Here is a 21,959-nt window from a genome sequence, read left to right as displayed (position 1 = left end):
AGATTTGAGTGTGCAGAATTCATTTTTTTTAAATAGCTAATTTGTTACATCTGTCATTTTAATATCTAGTTAACATGTATTGCATTAAGATAAGGATATGTTGTTGAGACTATCAGTTAATTGCTGTCTGATATTTTGATAAGGGGCCAACAGACTAAAAAAAAGTCTCAGTGGAACACCTTGAAGCACTTAGACCTTAATACAAAAATCTGTTGCAGGGCGCCCCATTTAACATGTCATTGACAATACCAGGTGTCCCCTGAAGTGCTATAGCTATAAGACTGTGAAGGTCCTCATACACATTAGCTAACAATCAGCCAAAGCAGCTAATGCTGATGGGATCTGCCAACAGGCTAAAGTGTGAAGATCAGAGATGAGCGAACCCAAACTTAAAAGTTAAGGGTTTGTACAGGACAGTTAGGGTCTGATGCTAAAAGCTGAACACAGACTTCTTTTGGAAGTCTGTTGCAATGTTTGGAGTTAAGGAGTTGCAGAGAGAGCTAGATTTTCCAGCTCAAAAGTCTGGGTTCACTTTGTTTTCAATGGGGTTCAGGTACGGTTCAAGTTCGGGTACAGTTTTGGTACCCCAACCGGACTTTGGAATAAAGTTTGGGTCAGGTACCAGAACCAGAAGTTCCATGGGTCTGTCACACCTAGCGATGATGTGTGCATAGAGAATAATTTGAAGATGCAGCAAAAAATAGCACCGGCTCACCATATGTTTAGCTGCTTCTTCATGCACGGTGCCTCATCTCTGCCCACATGGATCATCAAGAAACCAATCTAAGGAAATAGGTCCAGCACTCGAGGTAAAAGCAGCAAAGTTTTATTTAGACTTATTAATATCCAGTAAATGGAATGCGTATATTGAGCACACAAGCTGCACTGTTGCTGACATGTTTTAGGCCCTAAGTTGCAGCTTTGCTGAAAATTTTGCTGCTTTTACCTCGAATGTGGGACCAACTATCTTCAAGAGAAGGTTCCAGCCTGCTGGATCATTTCAATGGCCAAACCTTTTGTTCGGCGCAAAAGATGAGTCGCTGCTAGAGAAATCTCTTAGAAGCTCTCAAAGAAATGCTAAACCAAGTTCAGAATTCCTGCATATGAGGGACTGTGTAGAGAGAGCTGTAGGCTAACAGCTATCTAATGTATATGGCCAGCTTCACTGTTATGTCACACTGCATTATACGTGGTCGTGTCCACATTGTATGTTTTAATCCTTCTCTCTGTTAACAAAATGTAAAACTATGGAGGAAATGACTCCCTTGTTTTAGACCAGTGGTCTTTAGCCTGTGGTTCTTCAGATGTTGCAAAACAGTAAAGGTACCTTCACACTCAGCAACTTTGCAACGAGAACGACAACAATCCATGACATTGCAGCGTCCTGGATAGCGATCTCATTGTGTTTGACACGCAGCAGCGATCTGGATCCCGCTGTGCCATCGCTGGTCGGAGCTAGAAGTCCAGAACTTTATTTCGTCGCCAGGTCGGCGTGTATCGTCATGTTTGACATCAAAAGCAACGACGCCAGCAACGAGCATAGGGGGCGTCGCAGCGTCTCCTTCTAGCCAGTCGGTACACTCCGGCTGTTTGACATGGAGCTAACAACCAGCGAGAACGAGAAGTGAGTCGCCGTTACGTCACTGGATCGCTCCTGCATCGTTCTGGAGTTGCTGTGTTTGACGTCTCTACAGCGACCTAAGCAGCGACGCTCCAGCGATCTAGTTTAGATCAGCTCGTTGTCTATATCGCCGCAGCGTCGCTGAGTGTGACGGTACCTTAACAACCAGAATCTTCTGACAGACAAGATGAAGCTTAATTACAGCTGCAGAGCAGCAAATTGGAATATAATGCTTTAGAAATTAGCATAATACTATTACAGATGTAAATGCTAGAATACTGGATTTGGAAAGGTAGGTAAAGCTGAGCTGGCAATATGTTCTTAGGTTTTCTACCCAATAGTTCCACACTTGGTGCTCACTTATATAGGAAAAGATTGGAATTCCACTGCTTTTTCAAATTTCAAAAAAATGAGATTTTTCTAAATGAGGTGTACAATTTTAAAGTAGGGATAATACAGTAAAGAGGTTACCTCAACCTGATGAGTCAGTAAAACTGCAAAGAGCTTATAAAACATGCAATTTATCTCTTTTAAATAATCCTCTCTGTTCTCAAGAACAGATGAATTTTTCATTCTTTGGTACTGTATACTGCTTGTTGTCTAGGTTACCAGCCACTGTTTCAGTCTGTTAGAGGTGGCCGAATTCCTAGACATGGCGAACAGAGATTGTAAGTGCTTGAAGCTTGCCAGATTGCTGCATCCAGCCAGCTTCAGAACCTCTCAGCTCCTCCAAAGCTGCAGACGCAAAGCTGCCTCTGCTAGCAGTATTTGAGAGTACAGAGCTTGAGTCAGCAGCTTGACTATGCCACCAGCCTGACCTGTCAATCATCAGGAGCATACTGTTAGCCCCCCCGCATAAATATGCAGAGAAATATGGCGGGGTCTCATAGACCCTACAATTACTCATTTATATGGTTGTTTCATTTGAAGGGTCAAAGAAAAGTCAAGCTATTTCTGTGAAGATTAAAAAGTGGTATTATCCAGTTTTTCCTGGCTTCTTTGGCGCCTATTTTAACGGTTTTCTATTGGCTGTTGGTGTGCTTGGCACTCTTTTTTCAGTTATATAAACTCCTGCTTAATGGAGTTTTCCCCATTCCATCGTCGCCAGAAGGAAAAGAAGAGCCCACCCTCACTCCCGTTGTTTAATCTATTTTACCGTCGTGTAGTTTGCTTGTGAGAAAATCACCCATTTATGGGTGGATTGGTTTATTGGAACGTTTGGAAATTTGGTTTGTGAATTGAGGAATTTATTTATTGGACATTTGAATTAATTTTTATGCAACCCTAAGTAAACTACACGGCCATTTTCATCCAATATTAAAAGTGTGATGTCTCTTTATTGTGTGAATGGGTTTTATGAGGCCATGTCCCCCGACAAGCAGAAAGATGGAATGCAGTGGAGTGGGGCACTCCTATGGTTTAATCTTGAGAACAACCACTTGAAAAAATAAGATACATATTAATGGATCATATTTATTGATGTTCCTCTTAATATTAAGAGACCACCACATCAAAACCCTGTCATCGGCAGCCCAATCTCCAGACTTGAAGCCCATTGAAAACCTCTGGAATGTAATCAAGAGGATGATGCATAGTCACAAGCCATCAAACAAAGATCTGCTTAAATTTTTGCGCCAGAAGCAGTGTGAAAGACTGGTGGAAAGCATGCCGAGACGCATGAAAGCTGTGATTAAAAATCATGGTTATTCCACAAAATATTGATTTCTGAACTGTTCCTGAGTTAAAACATTAGAATTGTTGTTTCTAAATTATTATGAACTTGTTTTCATTATTTGAGGTCTGAAAGCACTGTTTTTTTTTAATTTTGACCATTTCTCCTTTTCAGAAAAAAAAACCCAAAATGTATTGCTTGGAAATTCGGAGACATGTTGTCAGAAGTTTGTAGAGTTTAAAGAACAATTTAAGTTTACTCAAAAATATACCTATAAAGAGAAAAATCAGATAAACTGGACATTTTGCAGTGGTCTCTTAATTTTAGCCAGAGTTGTATACTTATGAGTTGCAAGTACAGATTTAGCTCTCCTTCAACTAGGTATTCAGGCCCACCATACACATCAGACCAACCAGTGATGGGGGTATCGATGGGTTCAGCTGACAGTCTAATCTGTATGGGGGTGCTTGCAGACTGACTGTCTGGGGAGATATCGATGGGGTGTGACCGATTTTGATCCACTTTGATCGTGTTGTTGACATGTTAGCTGGCGACTTTCTCAAAGTAAACACAGGAGCACTCAAGAGAGCGAGTGCTCCTATGTATGGAAAAGATGGCTGAATGACAGTCATAGGCATTGTTCGTCCAACAGCCATCCAATGTGTATGGGGCCCTTAGTCTTGTAATTTAGCGATAACGTAAGCTGTATAAATCAAACCGTTCAGAATACGGAATACATACTGATATTGTAAAAGTATGAGAAATTTTCCTTGATATTGCTACCTACTCAGTTTAGTTTACTAAGAAATATGTATAAATTGTGATGTGAATTAATTGCAAATTTTACAATACAACATCACAAATCACATGAAATTCAATGGAAAATGCCATCCACCACAGCACTAAATACTCACTGTTTACGGTACCTGCTAGTGCATTTATATTATTCAATCCCACGGTGGCTCCAGCCAGCCCCTGTAGAGTGCCTAGAGAGGTTAAAGAATTCATGGCGGCTCCAGCAGAGGGGTTCACAGTTGATCCAGCCACTAGAAGAAAAAAAAAAACATTTAAAGACATTCCAAAATGCAAAGTATAAGGTTTATGTTTTTATTATGAATGTATTGGAAGGCCTGTGTTTAGCTTTATTATTTCATTTTTGTCAAAAATGTAAAACGTTTAAGACTTAGTAAGGTGTTGTATGTGATATTCTAGAATGGAATGTGTTAAACTGAGAACTGCCAGAAATGTCTGTAATTCTGGCCAGGATTCATTGTACAAAACATATTGTACATGAAATCAAACCGCAAAACATTTGAACAAACCGAAATGAGAATCTGTGAAAGAGAGGTGCTTGCACAGCAGAAAAATGTAATATCATAATAAAGCAAGGCTCCCTTCTGACAACATGAATCCAGAGGTACCGTTCACAGAGAATATGAAGCTAGAGCCAGGCACTTGTTTCATCTTCCAGTTCTTATCATTGTCTTGCCCTTCAAGCATCATAAAAGGAAGACATTAATAGATCTACCCCTATCTACTCTGGAAGATGATTTTTTCCCTTGCTCCCTAGCAAATCTTGGTGAGGGAAACCTGCTTTTTAGAAATTGTGAAATCTTAAATAAAATGTAAAATATAATTTTTTATATTTTAAACCTGGTTTCCATTATAATTGTACAATTTAATTTTTGCACAAAGGAAAGCTGACATGAATGGGATTGCTAACATCAAGTCATGTCAGACACAAGCCATAAAATGTAGCATATTAACAAAAAATGACTTAATTTGTTTTATTGCCAACACCCTTGAAACTAGGTGTTGGAAGCAGAAAAATGGTGATTCTAAACTTATTCATTAACGCAGGATTTTCATTGAGGTAGGGTCTCCTCAATGCATTTTCCCAAATGGGAAATATCAATGCGCAGTCATCAAGCTAATGTCACAGACATAGGGTAGTTGTCAAATCTCATATAAATCAGTGGATTCAGAGAATAAATATATTTTTCTTTGGAAATAAGTGGTGCCATTGGTGAAAAGGACCTGTTAATGGAAGGTCAGAGGAAAACATGTCTGGGTTCGCAGTCACCTAATGTTTATGGTCTATAAAATGCAAAGATTATTTGACAAGAGATCAACACTAACTATTTCCAATCTTATTTTTTTTTATTAAGCTTAATACAAGCTCCGATCTAACATTATGGATAAAGGAGAAAATGGCCCTGTTAAAGGGAACCTGTCACCCCCAAAATCGATGGTGAGGTAAGCCCACGTCATCAGGGGCTTATCTACAGCATTCTGTAATGCTGTAGATAAGCCCCCGATGTTACCTGAAAGAGGAGAAAAAGAGGTTATAATATACTCACCCAGGGGCGGTCCGATCCGATGGGTGTCTTAGGTCCGCTCCGGCGCCTCCTATCTTCATTCCATGATGTCCTCTTCTGGTCTTCACGCCACGGCTCCGGCGCACTTTGTCTGCAAAGTACTGTAGTGCGCAGGCACCGGGCCTCTCTGACCTTTCCGGCGCCTGCGCACTGCAGTACTTTGCACTGCCCTCAACAGGGCAGACAAAGTACGCCTGCACCGGAACCGCGGCATGAAGACCAGAAGAGGATGTCATGGAATGAAGATGGGAGGCGCCGGAGCGGACCTGAGACGCCCATCGGAGTGGGACCGCCCCTGGGTGAGTATAATCTAATGTCTTTTTCTCCTCTTTCAGGTAACATCGGCGGCTTATCTACAGCATTACAGAATGCTGTAGATAAGCCCCTGATGACGGTGAGCTTACCTCACCATCGATTTTGGGTGTGACAGGTTCCCTTTAATAATTCTGAATAATTGTAGTATGTGTAAAGATCCTTCATATAACCTCAAATTAAGTAATATTAGTAGTAGTAGTATTTGTTTGAGCACATAACAGCTGCAGGCTTGTGATGGAGGTCTGTGTTGATTAGACAGCAGATGGTATTGTTAGACCTGGCTCTCTAAAAGGCCATTGAGGGGTTTCTCGTACCTACTGAGGAACCAAAAGGGAGGCCACAATACAAATCCAGCAAAGGTAGAGAAAAGCATGCAGGGAGACACGAGAGCCCAGAGTGAGAAACTAAAACATGTTCACAAAGGATAGACAGAGTTAAATAAGGAGAACAAAAAAAAAAACAGAATAAATGAAACCTTCCAGATCCCCAAATGTCAAGAAGAAGGCAAAGATGCTAGGGAGGAAAACTCACAGATTTGCAGCAGGAAAAACAACTGCGGTTTACCAGACAAGATAAACCCCTAGCTGAGGACCTGGAACCCAAAACTCAAAACACCAATCTAAATGTAAGTATAGCCAGCAAATGAGGTAAGTGAAAGGTGAACATATAAAACCCATCTCAAAATGCCGTAGGACAGAGCCAAAAGGGAAAATGGAAAACACCTGGAGAGAAGCCAACCACGAAACCAAAGCCAATACAAAAGAAACCATCAGCATGTGGACAGAGAAAAAAACACTATAGCCCAGTAGCAAAAGGTCACGGGCTCAAATCCCGAAACCAAACCATGACACTATGATGATTGCAAGAATCTAGAGCTGAAAACTGAATTTTCTTTGCAAGATTCTAATGATATCTATTCTAACAGTTCTGTGGTAGTAAATACATTTATTTAGGCTATTTTCACATCTGCATTTTGAGTTCAATTTCTCTGTTCTGTTTTGGGAACAGACAAATGCATTTCATATCCATTGCTAACTGAAGCAAAGCAGACCAACTGAGGATAATCGGATCTGTCCGTTTTCTGTTTGCTTCTTTTTTAGCAAAACAGAAAGTGCTGCTTGAACAATTTTCTAAGTGAAGAAAACTAATGGAGACTGTGGGTGACTATCAGTGACCATGAACTTTTCAGTGAGAGGACCTAAAAGCCAAATCCACAGATCTCAGTATAATGTTTGAGATTCAGTATGGAATTGAGCTTTGGTATTTTTCTTTACATTTCAGAAATATGTCAGTGGTCTTTTACAACCTATTCAATCCATTTGGAACTCAGGAACCGATGTCTGAAAAACAAAACTCCATGTCTACAGAAACACTAAAGTAGATCAGTTTCCACAATTCTAAGTCCTAATTTAGAGGTGATGAATAGAACAGTTATTGTCCTTATCCTCTATACTTCTCCCAGTGGTGGAATATAAAGCCCTTTGGGCCCAATGCAAACTGTGTAACAGGGCTCCCTCTACAATTGTGTCCTTGACTTCTCCCCATGCTTATTCCACTGCACTACTATTGTTTTGCCAGTTTTATAGTTAAATGTTGAAAAATCAATAAAAATATATTAAAATGGTCAGAGTTTCATCTTATTGATGCTAAGCCAAGTCAGATGGAAAATGTCCAGCCTGAAAAAAAGTAATCAGAATAGAAAAAAGAAGCAGCTTTGCTAGTGCTTAACATTTATGTTATAAAGAAAACCCTGGTTACTTGTAACAATGAATGGAATGGCAGGGACATCAATATTATCAGTCCACAAGAATGAGAGAAATGAAATATAGAGTATGTAAAATAAAGAACTAATCTGCTGTGAGGCATTCAGTAAGAAAACACTTTATCCTTTAGGTTGGCACCGATGTGGTGTTGTCTACCACAGAGTAACCTACATATGTCGGAGCAGTCAAAGAGTTTTCAATGCTGTGCGGATGCGAGATATAATGACAATGCTCTAGCAGCTTATCTCTGCATGTCTTTATTTGATATTTATTGTGCTTCTTGTCCCACTGACACACTACGATTGGACAATGGCAGAACTTTTAAATTGCATTTCTTCAGCAGTTCCCAAGACACTGGTGAACACGTAAATAACTGTATTGAAATGCGCCTGGTACGAATTGCTTGGCGTCCTAGCATATTTCAGGCAAACCACAAAAGGCCCGGATTGTGCCCCCTATCATGTGTGACTACTAAGGATCCCAATATTTATTCATGGCAATTTTTTCTAACATCTCTGCTAATAACGATAGTGGAATACAAGCAATAAAATATTTATTTTTTCTAATGCTTTTTGACCTGCAGAGGAACATTACAATATGGTTGTTAAATTGTCATTTATCGTGCATTACACATCATCAGAAAAATGTGTCTGAATGCAAATGTATATAAAATGATCTAACAAAATTAATCCCGGCAAACAGTGACTTATATCTACATAATGAAAAGGCTTATCTTATGCCACAGAAGCATATCTCATTTAAAGCAAAGCGAATCGTATGTTATTTAGTTAGATAAAATAAGTTACATAATCGCATAAATGTACATATAAATAGTGACAAAATATATACTTTAGTTATATAAATAAAAAATACAATTAGGGTACCTGCCTTGAGTGTATTAAAGGTTAATTAATAAATCAAATGTTAAAACTGGAGAGACAAAAAGCGCAAATAGAGTCTTATCTGATAACCAAGTGGTATAAAATATTATAGAACGCTCACCGGATGGGGTTGTGACAATCACAACTCCTATGGAAGCACGTAAAGGCTGCAGCAGGGCCACCAAGGAGATACGTTGCAATAAATGAGGAATATCCGCATGAGAGTCCGCACTGCCCAAGGTTCAAAGATACGATCACACACGAAGGTGAAGCATGAATGCAGTTTATGTTGGCAAAGCGTTTCAAGGTTTTCAAACCTCTTCATCAGGACCAAACAAGAATCATTGATTGTGGTGTGTGATTGTATCTTTGAACTTTGGGCAGCATGGACTGAACCACCATATTCCTCATTTATTGCAAAGTATAATTAATGTATTTTATGGATTATCCTACATGTATGCCAGAGCTACCTTTCGATAAAAAGACTCAGGCCCCTGGTTATTATGACTGGTGTTGTACACATCAGTCTTAAGGAAATTATACTACAAAATCATGCGGACAAGTTTTCTTTCATAAAGAAAGCTGTGGTTTGTACACTTACTGGCAAGGACATTTTTGTCCAGGTTTACGACAATCCTAATTAACACTGTAATGTCCACTAATTCAGATCACTAATGTAGCAACAAAGAAACATGGTTCCAGAACAGTTTTTTTATTACTACGAGGGAACTTAACCAAGGAACATACATTTCCAATTATACTGGAATGTATTATTTTCAATTATTCTGGAATTTAGTATCTGAGAGACTTAATGACCAGGTCAGGCCTACATTCAGAGCGTACAGTATATACATCATGCCTTTGGATTATGCGTGACTCAAATCTTTCCACTCAATCCTTATCATGTACAATGTTGCACCTGCAGCTCAAAAAGAACAAAAACCTTCAGAATCTGCCCTTGAAACAGTTAAAGCTATTGTTGATCTAATATATTCTCATCTTGAACAATGTAACTCATTGATAACCTGTCTTCCCTTCTGTAAATTCTGCCCTATACAATCTATTCCGAATTCAGCCACCAGGCTCACATTCTTGTCAAGCACCAATGCTTCCACCTTGTGCCAGCCACTAACCCATCCGCTATGCTATACAACTTATGACTCTAAGCCACTGTGCTCCAATGTCCTCCATCTCATCCCTCATCTCATGCTACCATGCTACCTGTGCTCTCCATTTTGCTAAGACTACCATGATCCATAACCCAATTCACTATTCTTATCTTAAGACTTTTCTTGAGCTGTACAGATTCTGAAATGAGCAGCCACAGGCTCACTTCTGGGAAACCCTAAACCAAGGAGGAACAATGTCTTAGATGTGCATAAAGAATAATGAAAAATGGCAAATAATTGTCACTATATTCAATGTTATATAGTAAATGTATTCTGTATTTTAAGGAATAAACTAATAAAGAACAAACTAGCAGGATCTACCTTTTGTGTTCTACCCACACATTTACTAAACTGAAGACTGAACAAGAGATTTGTACTGTAGGTTGACGCTAAGTGAGGAAATGTACGTGGTGTAATCTGTATTTACCTATTGGAGCAATAAACACCCCCCAGAATCAATAGGCCATAATTGTAACCTTTGGAATAGATCTGACATATTAACGCAGTTGCAATAAAAAAAATTGGGAAAAAGATGTTTGAACTAGCAGGGGAGAAGAACAAGGGCAAAACTTAAAAAAAAGAAAGCCATGGATATAAGGAAAGAACACGATGAAATTGGAAAGAGAGAGCTAGCAAAGGTATCATTAGAACAAAATAGGTTAATGGGAATGAGTGCTGTTAAAAGCATTGCCCAAGGGCTTTTCTTTCAGATACCAAGAGGAAAATATTATCTTATAACTCAAGTCTAAAAAAAATGAAAAGAACAAAGTGAAGTGGAAATAGTGGATGTGAATGTTATAAAATGTGTCTGCTGCGCTTCATACTTTAACTGTTCCTTCTGCTTAATGTACTTTTAGAGCGGAGGGTGATAAATATGTACATGGTTAATGCACTCTTCCTAAATTTAGACACAAGTAGAGCAATATAGCAAAATGCTGCAAGCTCAGGCAGAGACATTTATAAAAGCACATAGTATTAATAGGTATTAATAGTGAACCATATAAAATGAAAGAACTAGGCTTCGAGAAAAAGAACATAATATGCACGCGTTTTAGAAATATTCAATTTATGAGAAATATATTTAAATTTTAAACATATTCTAATATATCACTAATCACTCCATATCAAGAGATAAGTGTGGTTCTAAATTAGACTCACATATGTTTTCAATATAAGATTTTTAAGCCCTTTATTCTTTTAGTTATAACTTCCAGGCATATAGTTTTGGTTGAAGTTTCCGAACTATTTGCAGAGCAGAAATGCTCTCTCTTGTTCTATCAATTCTATCACAGTATCTGCATACAGTATGTTTTCTAATTTTTGTCCCTTACCATGTTTTTGCTGAGGTGCTCTTTGCTGATAATTTTTTACAGAAGTATTATAATCACTTTGCTTACAGCTCTAAACTTTTTTTTATAAATTAACCTGTGGTTTGCTCTGAAACTATATTTCCAGGTTTTCTCCTTCATACCCATCAGGAGAGATTAAGCTGATACTTATGACAAACCTGTCCTGTAGACACACGCCATCATAACGCTGCGGATGGGTTTATGAGAAAGCTCTAGTGAGTTTAAATGACCCTGCATGTTCTTGTCTTATTGTTGGAACCTCCCATACAGACTGTTATGATATCAACATAAAGGAGAGTGCAGCTGTTCAAGGCAAATTTATTCATCTTAAATTCTACAAAAATATCAAAATATCCAGGTTCTTCTGAATCCAATTTTATTTTGTGATCTGCTTCTTGCAAATTCAGCAAAATAGCAGCCGTCTGTCTGTCATTATGATGGATTGTAGGGGCCACTAATTAGTTGCACCAAAGCCAACCGCTGACCGATGCTCTACGTGTTTCCTTCCTTCAGTCATCTTCACTCACCAGCATCATATAAGCCTTTAATGTAATGAGGCATGTCAAGACATCATGATGTCATAGTGACGTGCATCGTTAGAGGTCAAACCAGCCCCTTGAACAACATACGTCATGATGTCACATTGCGCTCAGCACCAAGACACTATCTTGGCTTCAACTGATGTGCATCGTTATGTCTGAAGCCTACTAAATGCCTAAAGACTCAGCACAGCATGAAAATTACATAAGAGCCAGAGTGAACGGTCAAAAGACCAATTGAGAGAAGAAATGAATGTTGGGTTGTGGCAGAAGAGGTACAGGTAAATGAGGAGTTATTGCCCCCCACCCCATGTTTATTATGCTCTGGTCTCTGTAGAATAGGAATGACTTTAATGTGAATCAAATTTTCTGGCAAAATTCAAGCAATATGCCAAATTTAAATTTTGCCAGATTCAGTCATCACTTTATCGATACATTAAAGCAGATTTATCATCAGATTTCACCATACAGACATTCATAAATATATTTCCTTGACCTGTCAAGAATGCTGTATTTAATTTAAAAATAATCCATGTCAGATTGACAGTATAATCCTTTATGAAAGTTAAACTCAATCTCTGCCCACCTAGCCTGACTGACAGCTCCTCAATGTCCCTCCTGCTGATGAGCTCTCACTGTTTAGTATCAGATGCAGCTGTCAGTCAGGATGGGTGGGTGGAGCCTGACTTCTATACCAGGAAAGATCTTTGAACAAATTATTAAACAACATGTATGTATGTACTTGGATAAGAATACAGTAATTAACCAGAGCCAGCATGTGTTTGTAACTAATATGTCACTGCAGACTAATCTAATTTCCTTCTATTACAGAATCACTGACTGTGTAGGTCAGGGAAACGCAGTAGATATAGTATATCTTGACTTCAGCAAAGCATTTGACAAAGTATCTCATATGATTCTTATTGAAAAATTGAACAACTATGGAATGGACAAGGCAAATGTTAGGTGGATTCATAACTGGCTTAATGATCAGACCCAAAGAGTGGCAGCAAATAACAAAATGTATTTTAACAGGGAGAGGAGGAATAGGGCTAAGCAACAGTGCATGTGAAAAACAATTCTGCATACTAATAGATCACAGACTGAGCATGAGTCAACAGTGTGATGCAGCAGCAAAAAAGGCAAACACAATTCTGGGTTGAATTAACAGAAGCATACAGTCTAGATCACATGAAATAATTATCCCCCTCTACTCCTCCTTGGTCAATCCTCATCTGTAATACTGTGTCAAGTTCTGGGCACCACATTTAAAAAAAAATTAACAAACTGGAGACTGGAGCAAGTTCAGAGAAGAGCGATCATAATGGTGACCGGTATGCAAACAATGTCCTATGAGGAATGGTTAGAGGATCTGGAAATGCTTAGCTTGCAAAAGAGAAGACTGAGAGGAGACTTAATAGCTGTCTACAGATATCTCAATGGCTATCACACTGTAGGGTGGTCAGCTTTATTCTCATTTTGCACAAGGGAAGACAAGAAGCAATGGGATGAAACTGAATCGGAGAAGACACGGATTAGATATTAGAAAAAAAACTTTTTGACAGTGAGTGTAATCAATGAGTGGAACAGGCTGCCACGAGAGGTGGAGAGTTCTTCAATAGAAGTCTTCAAACAGAGGCTGGACATCTGTCTGGGATGATTTAGTGAATCCCATTGAGCAGGGGGTTAGACCAGATGACCCAGGAGGTCCCTTCCAACTCTACCATTCTATGATGCTATGATTCTATGATGAGACTGAACATACTTAAACTCATGAGATAGTTTTTTTTGATAGCTGTATCGAATACGCAGTATAATCTTAATACTGGGATTATAAATACTGACTTTCATTTTCAGGATATACATACCAGTCTCATCAGATCTAAGAGATCTATTTAAAAATGTATACAGTTTGTGTTGCGATATCTGGTGACAGATCTGCTTTAAGAAGCTGTCATTTACAATGAATGTTCCCTTTAAGAATTTATCCTGAACTGCTGTGATGAAACCAGAAGTCTCCAAGGTAGCCTTTAATTTGGAAGAACATGTAGTGTGTTATATCATTTAACAAAACAATAACTGTTTCACCATATGCAACACACTTGCTAGTTGTTTCCTCTCCTATTCCCAGACACAAGGGAAGACAATGAAATAACTATGATTTACTGCATGGAAAGAGCTACAACATTCATTTATAATCCAATGTACGATATGAATGTACATGGAAATAGAGAGAAATAATTAAGTGATGACTGAGGTATCATCATTATTAGATAATCATAACCCCAGGGCATTAGAAATGCCAAGTGCTCCCTGTCCCATGAGGACCAATTATTCTGTACAAACCACACCTCCTAATTTGAATCTGCGCTTTAAGAATTTGTTTTCTTTGGTGAGAGAGAAAAGAAGGGTGGATTATGATATAAGAGAGAAAGAAGCAGCATTTCATAATGTCTGGGATACATTTTTATGAGGACATAAATGTGACCAGCATAAAATAGGAAATAAAGATTTCTTACAAATCACACAACACTCACTGAAAGACATTACATAAATTCCTCTGTTCTTCTTCCGAGATTTGCCTGTATACATGAACTGTAATCAGCACTTCACTTATGACCTTTACTTTTATCTTGTTTGTAAGCAGTTATACAAATCTTCTAGCAGCAATGGGTAATGCACAATTCTATGGTGGATACATTTTTTCGAGACATTATTCTAAGAGTATACTGAGCTGTCAAGTGGACCGTCCTAACCAATGACTGACAGCCTTCCCTGCTGTGCATGTCAATCAATGATAAGGACCACCCTCTTGACTCCTAAGCCCTGAATGAGCAGGGCGTTCCAATTAATAAAATACAAGATATCCTGAATCATTTCCTACTAACTATATATCAATCTGTTCATCAATTCCTACCCTATGAAATTGTGCCAATAGATCCAGACTGCATGTTTAATGTGACAAGTTGACTTTATTGTAACGTGCAATGAATAACAGAAGCTGAATGATAAGTGTCTAAATAGAGGGGTATTTTATAAAATATTAACTGATTAAAACATAACTTGGTATATATGAGCAATTAAAGGGAATCTGTCAGCAGGATTTCACCCCAAAACTATTTACATGTGCATACAGCTCTTTCAAATAGAAGTTCAGCAATACCACTATAAGGCCAATGTGTTCCTCTGTTACAGAGAAATCACGGTTTGAAATTATATGCAAATTAGGCTGTAGATCTGAAACCTCTGTCACTCCAGTTCTAATTTCTGCCCAATGCCAACTCCTCCTGCTTGACTGACGGCTCTTTCCCAGTTGGAAATGGGCCATTCAGGATCTTAGATATTGCCATCTATCTGTTTTCTAGAAGAGAGAGTAGTAGCCACATAGTGGTTTATATACATGTTCTGTAAGGTCACCATAGCTGGAAGCAGCCATACAACCTATCCCTGAATCATGTACTCATTGCAAGCAAGTAAAATATTAAGTCAGAAGGAATTGCAGCATATCTTCAAACATCGTTGCTTAACTTGAATATTCTGATCAGTGCTATCGGAACCATGAACTTATCCTTTATCAAAGTCCTGATTTTAACAACATTTAAATTCATATGAACAGTGCTGAAAAGACGCCAAATACTTACAATAAGGATAGTTACAGCAATGATGATTTTAAGACCAATTATACAGGGCCGCAATGATCCAAAACATTTTGCAGATGTAGATATGTTCATTAAGCTGAATAATTTATGGATTTAATGGGAGAAAAGCAGAAGGAAGGGAACATGAAGCCATCTGAATAAAATGATCACTCTTCTTTAAAATTTTAAATACCTCATAAAGTAAATTCTCCCACATTTAAATGTTCTATATGGATGTGCATTTCTCAAAATTTATTATGTGCTTTAATGTACATTTCAAATGGGCATTAATAGTTCACAAATGCAGTGGATGAACCTCAATTCATAACTCTGCTTCTACCTAGCAGCAAAAATTAATTTTATGCTAAAATATTAGCTCATAAAGTACTTAACTAAGTTGGGTTTGGGGAAAGGTCAAGATGTACGGTGGCTTCCACCTTTCTCACACACCCCACCCCAGCAGCAAGCATGGCGGAGGAGTTGGTTTTCTCCTGTCAGATAACTGCTCCTTCACCCCAATCCCACTGCCACCCTCTGTTACCCTCCCTTCCTTTGAGGTGCACTCTGTGCGCATCTACTCCCCCTCCAACCTCCAACTGGCTGCCATTTACCGCCCCCCAGGGCCAGCCACCACCTTCTTTGACCACTTCACCACCTGGCTACTTCATTTCCTTTCTGCATACATCCCCACTATCATCATGGGCGATTTCAACATCCCCATTGACACTTCCCTCTCAGCTGCCACTAAACTTCTATCTCTCACTTCCTCCTTCGGCCTCACTCAATGGTCTTCTGCAGCCACTCACAAAGATGGTCACACACTGGACCTCATCTTCACCCGCCTCTGCTCCCTATCTAACCTCTCTAACTCATCTCTTCCACTCTCTGACCACAACCTTCTCACATTCTCATCTCTCTCCACTCCATGTCTACAATCCCCACCTCACAAACTTTCACACCCTCGCAGAAATTTTAAACATCTTGACCTACATTCATTCTCCGAATCCCTCTTCCGTCTCACAGACATAAGTTCCTTACACAATGCGGATGACGCTGCCGCTCTATATAACACCACAATAGCTGTAGCTTTGGAATCTGCTGCCCCACTTACACATACCAAAGCTCGCAAAATCAACAGACAGCCCTGGCACACCAGCCTGACCAAAGAACTGAGGCGAGCTTCCAGGGCTGCTGAGCGCAAATGGAAAAGATCCCACTCCAACGACCACTTCATCGCATTCAAACAGTCCCTCACTACTTTCAAGACCACACTCGCCACAGCTAAACAAACCTACTTCTCATCTCTCATATCCTCCCTGTCTCACAACCCTAAACAGTTATTCAACACCTTCAATTCTCTCCTCCGTCCCCCAGCACCTCCTCCCTCCCCACTTATCTCAGCTGAAGACCTTGCCTCATTTTTCAAGCAGAAGATTGATAACATCAGAGACAGTTTTGGTCAACAAGCCCCAGAGCCCTTCCTCCCGACTTCCCAGCCCTCCACCTCCAAAACCAACTTCTCCACCATTACAGAAGATCAACTCTCCACTCTACTCTCAAGATCGCATCTCACCACCTGTGCACTTGACCCACTCCCATCCCACCTCATCCCAAACCTCACCACAGTCTTCATCCCAACCCTAACCCATCTCTTCAACCTATCACTAACAACTGGTGTTTTCCCCTCAAGCTTTAAACATGCCTCCATCACACCTATCCTCAAAAAGCCCTCTCTTGACCCATCCTCTGTATCTAGCTATCGCCCTATATCACTTCTCCCTTATTCCTCCAAACTACTGGAATAACACATCTACCTTGAACTGTCCTCCCATCTCTCTTCTTGCTCCCTCTTTGACCGCTTACAATCTGGCTTCCGGTCACACCACTCCACTGAAACTGCCCTAACTAAGGTCACCAATGACCTCTTAACCGCCAAGAGCAAGCGACACTACTCTGTTCTCCTCCTCCTCGACCTGTCGGCTGCCTTTGACACAGTGGACCATTCCCTATTATTACAGACCCTCTCATCCCTTGGCATCACAGACTTGGCCCTATCCTGGATCTCGTCATACCTAACTGACCGAACATTCAGCATCTCCCACTCACACACCACCTCCTCACCTCGCCCCCTATCTGTCGGAGTCCCACAAGGTTCAGTCCTTGGGCCCCTGCTCTTCTCCATTTACACCTTTGGCCTGGGACAGCTCATAGAATCTCATGGCTTTCAGTATCACCTCTATGCTGATGACACACAGATCTACATCTCTGGACCAGATATCACCTCCCTACTAACCAGAATCCCTCAATGTCTGTCCACTATTTCATCCTTCTTCTCCGCTAGATTTAAGAAACTTAACATGGACAAAACAGAATTCATCATCTTTCCCCATCTCACGCGACCCCCCCAATGAACCTAACCATTACAGTAAATGGCTGCCCACTCTCCCCAGTCCCACAAGCTCGCTGCCTCGGGGTAATCCTTGACGCTGATCTCTCCTTCAAACCACATATCCAAGCCCTTTCCACTTCCTGCCGACTTCAACTCAAAAATATTTCACGAATCCGTTCATTCCTCAACCAAGAATCTGAAAAAACTCTAGTCCATGCCCTCATCATCTCTCGCCTTGACTACTGCAACCTCCTGCTCTGTGGCCTCCCCTCGAACACTCTCGCACCCCTCCAATCTATTCTAAACTCTGCTGCCCGACTAATCCACCTGTCCCCCCGCTATTCCCCGACCTCTCCCCTCTGTCAATCCCTCCACTGGCTCCCCATTGCCCAGAGACTCCAGTACAAAACCCTAACCATGACATACAAAGCCATCCACAACCTGTCTCCTCCATACATCTGTGACCTCGTCTCCCGGTACTTACCTACACACAACCTCCGATCCTCACAAGATCTCCTTCTCTACTCCCCTCTTATCTCCTCTTCCCACAATCGCATACAAGATTTCTCTCGCATATCACCCCTACTCTGGAACCCTCTACCACAACACATCAGACTATCGCCTACCATTGAAATCTTCAAAAAGAACCTGAAGACCCACCTCTTCCGACAAGCCTACAACCTGCAGTAACCACCGATCAACCAAACCGCTGCATGACCAGCTCTATCCTCACCTACTGTATCCTCACCCATCCCTTGTAGATTATGAGCCTTCGCGGGCAGGGTCCTCACTCCTCCTGTACCAGTTATGACTTGTATTGTTTAAGATTATTGTACTTGTTTTTATTATGTATACACCTCCTCACATGTAAAGCGCCATGGAATAAATGGCGCTATAACAATAAATAATAATAATAATAATGTATTGTAGTATATTATCAGTGTGGCATGTGTTATATGGAAAGACTTGCCACTGCTATAGACCATGGCACATATCAATCTCAGGAAGGGTTGTGTCTTAGCTTAGGACTAGTGTTGAGCAAAATAAATTGCAGGACCTTGGCTCACCTGCCATGTTGGTAGTCTGTGGCCATGGAACCAAAGCACTGCAAACTTTCTACTACCTGTGGTAGCCCTGGCACCACATTTAATTAGTAGGCCCCTGTAACATCATTCATGCATTGCTTGATGATGCTCCAGAGCCTACTAATCAGAAGAGGCACCGGAGATGCCGCAGGGAGTAGAAGGTCCATAGGGTTCTGCTTCGGCAGCCAGGGAATTGTAACATCTTGTAACATCTTTGCGGGTCTCAGCTTTGACCGCTAGACGGCACCACACTGTTGTTGGGGATAATCATTGACAGCACTAATCCTATTATTCCTAGGACTTGGGGCTCTGGCCAATTCAGAAGCTACAGTGTTAATCTTGATGATTTGGTTTCTGTCTGCTGTCAGCACTGGGGCTGTTCTGTATAAATCCCTGAAACCAGCTCCCACTTCCAGTCAATGGTTCAGCTATCCTGGTTCAGACCTCTGTGTTGTGCATCTGTGTTTTGTCCTGATTCCATTCTTTGACCTCGGCTTGATATTTGACTACCCGCTTGTTTTGTGATTTTATTCCTTATGTGACCTCTTGGCTTTGACTCTGCTTGGCAACCCATTCCTACCTCTGGTTCGCACTTCCGGATGAAAATTTGTCCATGGTAGCTATCCCCTGGGTCATGTTGTAAACCCGGATCCCTGTATAGGGGTTAAAGGGCATCAGGGCTCCTCTGGAATCTGCCAGACAGAGTGGCTTGTGCCAAGTCAGCCCGATATATCTTTTTGAGCCGGTGACATTATGCAGATGTTACACCAATGTGGTAGCTGGACCAGGGTCCTGCAAATCATTTGGCTGGACTCTGCTTAGGACTAAACTGTGTGGGCTGAGGAACATTAGTAGTGCTTTAAAATTACAAACACTAACAAGTGGCCTCATGGGTTTCCCATTGTACTTTGAGCTTTTTTTTATTAAATGCAATTAGTCTTTAGTTTTAAAAATAAAGGAGTTCTGAAAAACTACATAAATGGAGTTAAAAACAGCTAAGATAACAACAATCGCAAATGCTCTCCTGGCCTTGGCAGCCGCTCATGTTTCTTTTCCGTTCTCTACCATGAAACTCTTGCGTGTTCGCATTTCTATATCATTAAATTGTCCAGAACCATTTCACATGTGACACTGCTTAGCAGTGAAATGCTTATACATGTTGTTTACTGACATATATAGTAAATACATTTCTCTTCATGGGAAATTGCATTGTACTAATGTGAGGTAGCCTTGCACTTACTCATTGTTAGGAAAACTGACAGCCATGTACATTCACCTGAAAAAATCCACTATTTTTAGATCACCCCAGGGCCAAATCACCAATACATTTGATCTCTATAATAAATGTCACTAGGGTTGTAGCAATCTAATGTCTACTGTCTTCCATTCAAACAAAGGCAGCAAGGAATTCAATATGACTTTTAAATTTTTCAGACAGGACTACCACACCCTATGTCCAGAAAAGCTAATGCTCGGACACTGCATTCCAAATACATACTCATTTTAATGGATATACTGATGGAAGGAAGCTGGCTTGTTAGTTTTGAAATAAAATAAAAGTTTTGAAACATAATTGCATGGCACCAATTGATAAATATGGTGCAAATCCGTCTGTCAAGAATTCTCTATGGCATTAATAACAAGGTCTATATCGAAGCAACTTATTGAAGATATCCCAGCGGAGCGACACACGGGTCACTGTGCCGGACACTTGGCAATAGGCAAGTTCAATACTGAGTGAACCTGTCATCTGTGTGACTCATTGCACAGATCTAAAGCAATTTACCAGGCAGTGACCCTGTATTTTGCTGGGACGTTGTCATAAAGTCTGAAATCCTAGTGATCTAATTTGGTCATTAGAGGTGAAGCAGTGTGTAAAAAAAGAACGCATTCTAGCAAAGTTCAGATAAATGTAGCACTTTCTGCTTATTAAGCTGTCATAAGGATTCACAAATACAAACTGATGTCTAGAATTGTACAGCCAAAATCATATATATGCATAAAAACAGATATCGAATAAATCTAAAAAAAAGAAAAAGGGGATGTTCTGGCTTCTGGGTAGAAAAAAAATTCCACTAGATTAGGTCATTTAGGTCATTTTAAAATTGGTTCCAAGAATATATTACAGAATATAGAAAAGCGATGCATTTTGAACACTATCTAGCGTTCTTTGTCAAAGCTTGGACAAAGAACGCCGGCTAGCATTTGAAATTCAGCCCTTTTCTATATTCTTGGAACCAATTTTAAAATGACTTAATAAAGTGGATTTTTTTTTAATTCAGGAGCTGGAAAATCAATTTTTTCCTTTTTGCATTTATCAACACGTTTGGTCAGATCGTGGCTCCGGTTGTACTGGACTTATATTCTACATATGGTGAGCTGGCAATTTTTTTTCTCTTATTGATTAAATATACAAATCTAATCATGTATTATACATACATGACCGTGATTCCAATACTTCTAATGCCTGTATATCCATGACTCCAAGTGACACCAAGGTAGTGTAATATGGAAAATCAAACAAAATGGCAAATCACTGGTAAGTATGGACATTTGCAGAAAAGAAACAGAATGGCAATCTCATAAGTGGCACAGATTTAGTGAGGCAGGGTGAGCTTTCCCTATACTACATGTACCATGTCACAACGCATCGGCACATACTCAGAAGCAAGAAGCAATCCACGGATTATAAAAAAAATTAATAAATAAAAGTAAGCCTCTATCTATTTTATCTTTGCTTCAGTTCCAAATGTTTGTATTTCATTCTCAATACTGTAAATGCCTGCATTTGTCCTTACATGTCTGCTATAATTAAAGGGGACATTTACTTATCCAAAGGCAATTTAGAAAATATTCTACTCTAATTTTTCAGGCCAGGAAACAAAGGAAACAGCGTATTGCCCTAGGTGTTCTTTTCAACAAAGGGAATCTCACCTTTTAAGTTACTGCACAAAGTTACCAAGGATCACTTAAGGGAATGCTACTAGGAGGTACGTCGTTGAATGAAAAAAAAGAAAAATAATCAGGGCACAGTTGTCATCAATTCAGTTAAAAGGTTTACCGATTTTTTTAGGTTTTACTGCTCGCGGATGAGTCAGAAGCAGGAGGATATGGGTAAGCGTGGTGTACAGGGCAGATATATTACATTGATAAAGTCTTG

The 21,959-nt window shown here is 40.0% G+C and overlaps 1 protein-coding gene across 50 annotated transcripts in view; it reads right to left on the bottom strand.

Annotated features, from left to right (window-relative positions):
• Positions 1 to 21,959, bottom strand: part of CELF2 (CUGBP Elav-like family member 2) — a 632,182-nt gene that overhangs the window by 16,094 nt on the left and 594,129 nt on the right. For 30 of the 50 annotated variants that reach the window (XM_077264512.1, XM_077264516.1, XM_077264515.1 and 27 more), the window contains one exon: positions 4,208 to 4,339. In XM_077264512.1, coding sequence (XP_077120627.1) covers positions 4,208 to 4,339 — 132 coding nt within the window. The remainder of the gene's footprint in view (positions 1 to 4,207; positions 4,340 to 21,959) is intronic. The other 20 variants (XM_077264514.1, XM_077264519.1, XM_077264517.1 and 17 more) reach the window with 1 other exon arrangement.

The sequence above is a fragment of the Ranitomeya variabilis genome, chromosome 5 (genome assembly GCF_051348905.1).
Source record: "Ranitomeya variabilis isolate aRanVar5 chromosome 5, aRanVar5.hap1, whole genome shotgun sequence".
NCBI classification, from domain to species: domain Eukaryota; kingdom Metazoa; phylum Chordata; class Amphibia; order Anura; family Dendrobatidae; genus Ranitomeya; species Ranitomeya variabilis.
This window is presented reverse-complemented; position numbering and strand designations above follow the sequence as displayed.